The sequence below is a fragment of the Salvia miltiorrhiza genome, chromosome 5, assembly GCF_028751815.1.
Source record: "Salvia miltiorrhiza cultivar Shanhuang (shh) chromosome 5, IMPLAD_Smil_shh, whole genome shotgun sequence".
Lineage (NCBI taxonomy): Eukaryota > Viridiplantae > Streptophyta > Magnoliopsida > Lamiales > Lamiaceae > Salvia > Salvia miltiorrhiza.
Window position 1 is genome coordinate 23,485,018 of NC_080391.1, and position 9,359 is coordinate 23,494,376.

The 9,359-nt window shown below is 32.1% G+C and overlaps 2 protein-coding genes across 2 annotated transcripts; both read left to right on the forward strand.

Annotated features, from left to right (window-relative positions):
• The first annotated feature begins 2,153 nt into the window (after window positions 1-2,153).
• LOC130986776 (elongation factor 1-alpha) lies at window positions 2,154-5,245 on the forward strand. Its single transcript, XM_057910301.1, has 3 exons — window positions 2,154-2,350; window positions 2,949-3,437; window positions 4,147-5,245. The coding sequence occupies exons 2-3, from the start codon at window positions 2,976-2,978 to the stop codon at window positions 5,032-5,034; spliced, it is 1,350 nt and encodes a 449-aa protein (XP_057766284.1). The 5' UTR covers window positions 2,154-2,350; window positions 2,949-2,975; the 3' UTR covers window positions 5,035-5,245.
• Window positions 5,246-7,795: 2,550 nt separating this feature from the next.
• On the forward strand, window positions 7,796-8,886 carry LOC130986801 (small ubiquitin-related modifier 1-like). The gene is made up of 3 exons (XM_057910344.1): window positions 7,796-8,065; window positions 8,242-8,391; window positions 8,665-8,886. The coding sequence occupies exons 1-3, from the start codon at window positions 7,997-7,999 to the stop codon at window positions 8,743-8,745; spliced, it is 300 nt and encodes a 99-aa protein (XP_057766327.1). The 5' UTR covers window positions 7,796-7,996; the 3' UTR covers window positions 8,746-8,886.
• The last annotated feature ends 473 nt before the right edge of the window (window positions 8,887-9,359 follow it).

Consider the following 9,359-nt stretch of genomic DNA (forward strand, 5'->3'; position numbering starts at 1 on the left):
AAATTGACTACCGTAGTGACAGTGTGAATAGAAAAGTCCAAATAGTTAATCTCAAAGAATCATATACTTGAATTATAATTTAGTATGAAACGCGATATAATAATAATGAATAATTATACTCAATGTAATAAAGTTGAATTAATTAATTGAAATAAATTAGTTAATTTGGAAATTAAAAATTAAATAAAATCAACCATGAATCATAAAAAAATAAGCTTATATGTCTTGCTTAATCGTAAAAAAAAAAAAAAATGAACTACGATTGTGTGAGTAACGAAGTCAAAATAATTAAACTCAATGCAAACAAGTTTAATTGATAGTTGAAATTAATTAGTGAATTTGTAATAAAAAAGAATGAATCATATGATGGGATTTTGCTCGAAAAAAGTATATATAACGTATACTTTATTAAAAGCGATATAATAATAAGAAAATGAAATACTATAGGGTGAGTAATGAGAAAAAAATTAAATAAGATAAACCATATGCATGGATTTTGATCGTAAACCTATATAGCATATTCTTTATTTGAATATAATATAAGCAAGTATTGTAATCGATGTGGTAATAGCAAAATGAACCACAATTGTCTGAGTAACGAAGTCGAAATTATTATATTCAATGAAATCAAATTTAATTGATTAGTTGAAATTATATAACAATATACTTAAAGACCATATATTATACTCATATAGTATTATAGTCGAAATAATTAAACTCAACATTCATCAAGTTTAATTATATAATTGAAATAATAAAAAAATTATATTATTAATTAAACCCGATATAATAATAAGAAATAAGTAAAACTCAATGAAATAAAGTTGAATTAATTAAATGAAATAATGTAGTGACTTTGAAATAAAAATTAATATTCATGAATCATACGATGAAATTTTGCTCGGAGAACTACTATAGTGTGTCTAATGAACTCGTATAACTATACTCAATGTAATCAAGTTGCATAATATAATTGAAATAAATTAGTGTGAATAGCAAAGTAGAAATACAATTACTCAGTGATTCATACGTAGGGAAATCGTGTGAAAAAACTGTATAACATATATATTTTTTGAATGTGTTACATTTTTTTGTGGAGAATGAGAATATCTAAATTAGTGAAAACAAATCTATGATTATTTTTAGAAGAATCACCAAATATATTGGAAACAATATATTGAGTATATTTATCAACGGATAATTAGTGGAAACAAATAAAAATAACAAAATTTTAGCAATATAAATATCCAAAATAATAACATAATTTAATATTAGATAAAAATTTATTTTTATCTTATAAAAAAATCTAATTTTCAAAAAATTAAAAAATAATATCCGAAAACAAATCTAGTACTTATTTTTTTAAGGAGAAACACAAAATCAGTTGAAACAAATTAATAAAAAAACAAATAAACACAAAATTTAGGAGTAATAATTTTTGAAAAATAAATAAATAATATTAATTTAGAAAAAAAATATTCGGAAACAAATCTAGAATTATTATAACAAGGAACACTAAATTATTGGTAACAAATCAATAATAAAATTTAAAAACAAATAAATCAATAACAAAACCGAAAAAAAAAATATTCGAATTATATAATTTATAAAATTTTCTGAAATAAAAACATAAAAATAAGGAAACAAAGTCTTCAAAAATTAAGGAAACAAAATGGAAGATTTTGTGAAAATTAGAAACAAATTAACCGAAAAAAAAAGGAAAGAAAATGGACGAAAAATAAGGAAAGAAAATGGACGAAAAAATCAAGGGAAAGAGACTAATTTCAGATATATATACATGGAAAAAATCAAGGGATAAAACAGTAAAACCAATAAATCCCTAAAACCGGCCCACTCTCTACCCACCAAAAAAATCGATTTTTTACTAGGTGTTCAGTACACCTGGTGTCCGTTTATCACTACTCTTTAATAAAATGTGAGTGAAGTTGGTCCAGTAAGGGTCCCACTTTAAATATGAGTGGAATGATGTGGACCCTACTACTAAAACTAAAAATGGATGTGACATATTTTTTGTGGACGGACGAAAAAGGAAATTGTGGCATATCTTTGGTGGACGGGGGAGTACTATTGTTTTAATCAATTTTATCGAGAAGGATATATTGTTAATCGTTGCCCTAATTAAAAGAAGCGTGGACTTTCTATATACTTGGATCCCAAGTCAAAGAAGGACTGCACAGGCAGACTCTCACAGGGGTATAACAGTCAATCCGATGAAAATATATCTCCCTAAACCCTAGCTGCTTAGTATAAATACGTGCACTCCCCACCTCTCTAAACACTCTGCACCTCCGCTCTCCTTCCCCAATTACATCTTGTTTGTTCTTTGAAGGTAAAAATTGCTCTACCCTTTCTAATATGCTTCGATTTTTCTTGTACTCGTAGGATTTTGTAGCTGTTGATTTGTTGTTATATTTTTGTCGATTTGATTTATGTTAAGCGCTTTGTTTGTGGAAAAATTTCATTGAATTTTCAGATCTATCTGCTTGTTTATGAATTAATAGCTCACTCCCAATGAATTTTTACGATCCTTAAATCTCTGTTGGAGCATATGATTAATGTATTATTGTTTTGCTCTCTGGTCGGTTGAGGTCTGATTTACTTAGTTGATGAATCGTATTCGTGGTTAAGCATGTTTGAGTGAGTCTCTGTATAACTTTAATGGTAGTGTAGTTGTATCGGCATGCTCTGAAACGATTTGTCTAGTTTCATTGGTCATTCGTATATTTATATAAGGTATTCGTCCCGTTTCTCAAGCTGTTTGAGATGTATATGATACTTTGCGAATTAATGACTTTAAGTTTTTTACTTTTTTTATTTTCCTAGATCTATAATTTAGATTTTCATATCTTTTGCTAAAGAAGCTATGAGTCGTATGATAAGCTTCATGTTATGTTATAACATCATTGTTTGATTCTTATTTGTTGCAGGTTTATTTATCTCTTAACAGTTGAAATATGGGCAAGGAAAAGATTCATATCAGCATTGTGGTCATTGGCCATGTCGACTCTGGGAAGTCGACCACCACTGGGCATCTCATCTACAAGCTTGGTGGTATTGACAAGCGTGTCATTGAGAGGTTTGAGAAGGAAGCTGCTGAGATGAACAAGAGGTCATTCAAGTACGCCTGGGTTCTTGACAAGCTCAAAGCTGAACGTGAACGTGGTATCACTATTGATATTGCCCTCTGGAAGTTTGAGACCACCAAGTACTACTGCACTGTTATTGATGCTCCTGGACATCGTGACTTCATCAAGAACATGATTACTGGTACATCTCAGGCTGATTGTGCTGTACTTATCATTGATTCCACTACTGGTGGATTTGAGGCTGGTATCTCTAAGGATGGTCAGACCCGTGAGCATGCTCTTCTGGCTTTCACTCTTGGTGTGAAGCAAATGATCTGCTGCTGTAACAAGGTAAATTGTGGTCGAAATTCATTTGTTCAATATATTTCTTTATTTATATATGATTTGTACGATGAATGTTGTATGTTTACTATTTCACTGCCTGTCTTTCATATATGAATGTGATGCTCCTCGATTTACCTTTCCTGTGTGATGGATGTTTTGGTAAATTGAAATGAGGGGCAATCCTTCATTATGGACAGTTGATTGTGCTTATTCAGGGCTGTAGTTCAATTGGTGAGAGCCCACCTGATTTTGGTGGAAGCTACGGGTTCGAATCCCGTCAGTCCTGATATTTGTATTATGTTTTTCTGCTTTTATATGTTATACAAGAATTTTTTTTCTGATTCTAATGTGGCTTTATAATTATAACTTGTGACATGTTTTTTTTGGCTCGGTGGTTATGTATTTTGGGGTTTCCGTGTTCTGATGAAAAAATTAAAGTCTGTTTTTCAAAATTTAAGAATCTTAAGATTGTTAATTTGCTCGATTATTGAGAACCATTGAATTTGGATTTTGTTTTTATGCTCTAATTGTCTTTTAAGCAAAAAATTTGTTATTCTCCTATTTGTGAAGTGGTTTCTTTTTAGGTTATTATCTTTTTAGTCAACTTAATACCCACAACCTAAGTTCTTATCAATTGGTTCAGTTTTCGTGTAAATCTTTTGGTACTGAGTCCTGCACTGCTGTTAATTCACATTTTTTGTTTATTTTTTGTTAGATGGATGCTACCACACCCAAATACTCCAAGGCGAGGTATGATGAAATCATTAAGGAGGTGTCTTCCTACCTGAAGAAGGTTGGTTACAATCCTGAGAAGATCCCGTTTGTGCCTATTTCTGGATTTGAGGGTGACAATATGATTGAGAGGTCGACCAACCTTGACTGGTACAAGGGTCCTACTCTCCTTGAGGCTCTTGATGCTGTCTCTGAGCCCAAGAGGCCCTCGGACAAACCCCTTCGTCTCCCGCTTCAGGATGTCTACAAGATTGGAGGTATTGGAACTGTGCCAGTTGGAAGGGTTGAAACTGGTGTCATCAAGCCTGGTATGGTTGTCACCTTTGGTCCAACTGGGCTGACAACTGAAGTTAAATCTGTTGAAATGCATCATGAGGCACTCCAAGAAGCCCTCCCTGGTGACAATGTTGGCTTCAATGTCAAGAATGTTGCTGTTAAGGATCTCAAGCGTGGTTTTGTTGCATCAAACTCAAAAGACGACCCTGCCAAAGAAGCTGCAAACTTCACTTCCCAGGTCATCATCATGAACCACCCTGGTCAGATTGGAAACGGTTACGCCCCCGTCCTCGACTGCCACACTTCACACATTGCAGTCAAGTTTGCTGAGCTCATGACCAAGATTGATAGACGTTCGGGCAAGGAGCTGGAGAAGGAGCCCAAGTTTTTGAAGAATGGTGATGCCGGTATGGTGAAGATGATTCCGACCAAGCCGATGGTGGTGGAGACTTTCTCGCAGTACCCACCGCTGGGAAGGTTTGCAGTGAGGGACATGCGCCAGACTGTTGCTGTTGGTGTGATCAAGAGTGTGGAGAAGAAGGATCCATCAGGAGCCAAGGTGACCAAGGCAGCAGCCAAGAAGGGTGCCAAGTGAACTGTGTTCTCTACACATACTATCTCTCGCTTTATTTACTTCAAGAAACTCTTATTTAATGTTGGTCTTGCAACTTTTTGTCGTTTTCTTTGTGTCTGTTGGTATTTGTCGTGCGATTTTGGCTCCCAGAATTGGGTGCTGGATCGCCGATGGCGTCAGTTAATATGACTCTGTTTCTATTGTTACTTTTATGATATTGAGTTTTTCGTCACTTTTATTACGTTTTTATAATTTTGCTTATGTTGATAATCTGGAAATGCATACTGGTTTTCGTCACTTGTATTACGTTTTTATAATTTCGTCAGTTAATGCAACTAGTTTACTTCAACAACATTAATTTACGTAACCACCATACTTGGATATTATTAGATGATATAGGAGCCGAATCTTTTAAGTAATTAAACGCCTTAGTTTTTATGGTTTTAATGAATGAAAAATGAACCCTTTTTTTGAGAAAAATTCATGATGAACCCTTATGTGGACCATTATTCTGCCAACTCCCCCAACTCAAAAAAATTATTCCGCCAAAATATTTCTGTTGGGTTGAAGAGTTTTAACTGATTTATTGGGCTTCAATAATTGGATTTGGATCAAATATGACTATAAATTAAATTGATTGGTGTACAAATTTATACTTTTTTAGTGAGTAAATTAAATTGGTAATTATGGAGTATATCATAAAGATAAAATTAATCTAACGGTTTATATTCAGAAATAATGAAATATATTAATCAATACCTATTAAGTTTTTATTAAGTTGAGTGTATCGCCGTTAACATTCATATTGATTGTTATTGCTTCACGACGTTAAAAGGATTCATTAAAAGAATTAGACTGAGGGTGTTTGGGTGAGCTTATAAGCTTTTTATTTTTTAAAACTGAATGTTTTAAAGAGTTTATAAGCTCTTTCAAAGTGTTTGGTAAATTAAACTCTTAAACAATTTATAAGATGTAAAAATAAGCTTTCAGAAAATAAGTTCATCTACCCAACTTATTTTCTCATTATCTTATAAGCAATACTCATTTTTTACAAAAATAACTCAACTATAATTTTTTATTTTCATCATATATTATTTTAATTTCATTTTTATTCGATTTTCTCTTTAACAAATATTTTCACTCATGAACTAAAAATTCTCTCTCTAATTTATAAGCTCAATTACTCAAACACTTTAATAACTTATAAGCTCTTAAAAAAACTACTCCCTCCGTCCCACCGAAAGTGATGCGTATTCTTTTTTGGGCTGTCCCACCGAAAGTGGTGCATTTCTTTTTTTGGTAATAATTTTACACTACAAACAATATGGCCCCACACACATTTACACATCTTTTACACTACAATCTTATTTTCCTTAAATCCCGTGCCCAAAAAAAGTGCACCACTTTGATCGGGACGGAGGGAGTACATCTTATCAGTTCTTGAAATATCTTATAAACTCTTTAGAATAAGTTTGGTCAAAGACCCTCTAAATGATTTTGAATGTAAAAGTTATTGGGAGATATTGTTGTGGGCAAATAACACGCAACTTATTAACGAATTAAAAGAGGAAGAAAAAAGAGAAAAGAAAATATGTAGTGATACGCGTCTTTCAGCTTTTGTGGATAAATAGGTTTCTTTTAGGGCCAAAGCAAGTTGAAGAATCTTGGCTTCAGCTTTCATTTGTCATTTTCACACAAATCCTTTCATCAGATGGGAATTGTGAAATAAAGTTCTGAGCTTCATCAATATTTATCATACGGATTATTTCATCCCAAACTCTACGTCTCTACGCCTTCAAATTTATCATTGTCCATACGAGTTAATTACAATCTTAGGCTTCTTCTCGACAAGCCAATTTCACTCTATTCTTCAAGGACTTTTATCATGAGATACAAAATATTTAAATTCTGATCGATTTCGATCACACCAGAAATATGTAAAATTTTGTCCAATGCCTCCACACACACGTCAGCACGGTAGAATTGAAAATTACATATACCTCACCAATAACTTTTTGTTTGCACTTTCAAATAGGGGTATCAATGACCCCCGAAATCAATGGATTAACTTGAATAGACCAATAATTTAAGAAGTTTAGGGCTGAAATTTTCATCGACAACTCGATAGGGTTGACTAGAAAATAGCCGAGCTCAATAAAGTATATGCTTTTCTTTAAAAATAAACAAAGAGAAAAATAAGAAGATAGAATAAAAGAAAATAGTAAGAGAGAGAGAGCAGAGAAACATTAGAAATCATAAATGTGGATAAGGGTGCGTTCTCTTTGGTTATAAATTTATCATGCGAAAAAGAAGTAGAAACAAAATTTCACCCTTTAAATCCTTCATTTCTTTTCCTACATTTCCTACTTGACCCTTATTCATTCCTCATTTACACTACAAAGGAGGAATAATATTATCACACTATTTTTAGTGTGATAATATTATTCCTCCTTTGTAGCGTAAATGAGGAATGAGTAAGAGTCAAGTAGGAAATGTAGAAAAAGAAAGGAAGGATTTAAAGGGTGAAATTTTGTTTATCCTTAATTTTTCCATGATAAATTTACAACCAAAGGAAACACATCCTAATAGAAAATTAAGGCGGGAATACGAGAATGGAAACTGGTTCTGCTTTAAAATGGATACAGATACAGATAGACTAGCTAGCGTTATTGTTTCCATTTTGGAGGTTGTTTGTTTTGTTGGACCTACTCAATACCCATTATTGCTTCTTACTTGATCATCTTTATTTATACGCCAACCCACTCTGCCTCTCTCACTCTCTCTCTCTCTCTCTTCAATTTTAGTCTTCTCCGTTGAACAGCAGGTAAGGTAAGGCCCCTAACACATTTCTTTCCTTCTCCATTTCTCTCTCTTGTCTACAAAAAATGTTTGTGTCAACTCTTCTAGTCTACAAAAATTTATTTGAATTTAAAGCAAATTAATATACCAAAAAAAGTCCCATTTCGGTTCATTATAAAAACAGATGGTGAAGAAAGTGGGAGGAGGAGGCACTACCAATGCCAACAAAATTAATGTTTCCATCAAGTCTCAGGTTCCTCTCATTCTCTATATATAAATACTTCATGTAACTTGTGCGTCTCAGTGTTTCTTGTTGAATGCCAATGCTTACACTTCATAATTATGATGTCTAATTTATAGCACAAAGTGATTGTGTAAATTATTTACAACTTAATAATAATAATCTATCTTTATATATGTGATTTATAGGATGGTGACACAATCTTTTTTCGGGTTTCTCGGCACAAGAGTATACAAGATATGCTTAAAGTTTACTGTCAACAGAAAAATTTCAAATATAGTGAGATGTCCTTTATTCACGAGGGAAATCGAATCCCAAGGACAAAGACTGTCTTTGAGGTAACATCTCATTATCCTTTTGTTTCAAGATTGTGATTTAAATGACTATGTTACTTCAAAATGAAATTTTTGTAGATTGATAATTGTTCGATGTGTCTTAAAATAATGAATTTAATCGCTAAATTCTATTAATTGGATACGAAATTAATTATGAGACAACATCCAAATATTAATTGAATATTTCTCTATAATTAATAAGTATAATCTATGTTAGTATTTCATTAGCCTATTTGGATATATAGTAACTTGGTGTTTTTGCATTTAAATTGGTAGCTTGGCATAGAAGATGGAGACGAGATAGATGCAATGAAACATCAAGGTGGAGGTGGCAACCCAATGGCTTCTACTACCTAATTTTGTTGTAAAAATACTACATTTATGTAGTGGAGCTCTATTAACAACCGTGGCTAGCTTTCTAATTTTCTTAGAGGCTTCAAACTCTTATGTTTATTTGAAAGTTTGCAATATTATATTTTAGTATTTCAAACTCATAAATGGGTCAACTTTTTTTCCGGAGAAAATGTTTATTTGAAAGTTCGCAATATTATGGCAGCAGAAAAAGAGAAAAATGAACTAAAGTTGAAAGATATGATTAATAAAAGTAGGGCCGTCGATCGGTTCGGGTTCGGTTACCCATACCCGAATTTTCGGTTACCCGAACCCAAAATTGTCATATTTTACTAACCGTTCCCGAACCGTTTTAGGTGTTCGGTTACCCGATTCGGTTATTTGGGTATCCGAAATATCCATTTTAAAAAATTAAAATTCAAATAATTTGTTAGATAGAGAAGATTTGAACATTAGTCTCTAGAAAATACACAAAACAACTTATCCACTAAACTAAAGCTTATTCTTAAACTTTAAACATATCATAATTTTATTTTAGCTAAGACTCGATTTTTAAATAAAAAATAAATTAATTAATGAATTAATAATTAAAAAATATATAATATACTATATTAAATAAT

Bases quoted from the DNA above. Each gene is read 5' to 3' on its own strand.
- LOC130986776 (XM_057910301.1), top strand. From the start codon at position 2,976: ATGGGCAAGGAAAAGATTCATATCAGCATTGTGGTCATTGGCCATGTC. The intron at 3,438-4,146 runs GTAAATTGTGGT...ATTTTTTGTTAG, and splicing joins TGATCTGCTGCTGTAACAAG to ATGGATGCTACCACACCCAA.
- LOC130986801 (XM_057910344.1), top strand. From the start codon at position 7,997: ATGGTGAAGAAAGTGGGAGGAGGAGGCACTACCAATGCCAACAAAATT. The intron at 8,066-8,241 runs GTTCCTCTCATT...TGTGATTTATAG, and splicing joins ATGTTTCCATCAAGTCTCAG to GATGGTGACACAATCTTTTT. The intron at 8,392-8,664 runs GTAACATCTCAT...TTAAATTGGTAG, and splicing joins GGACAAAGACTGTCTTTGAG to CTTGGCATAGAAGATGGAGA.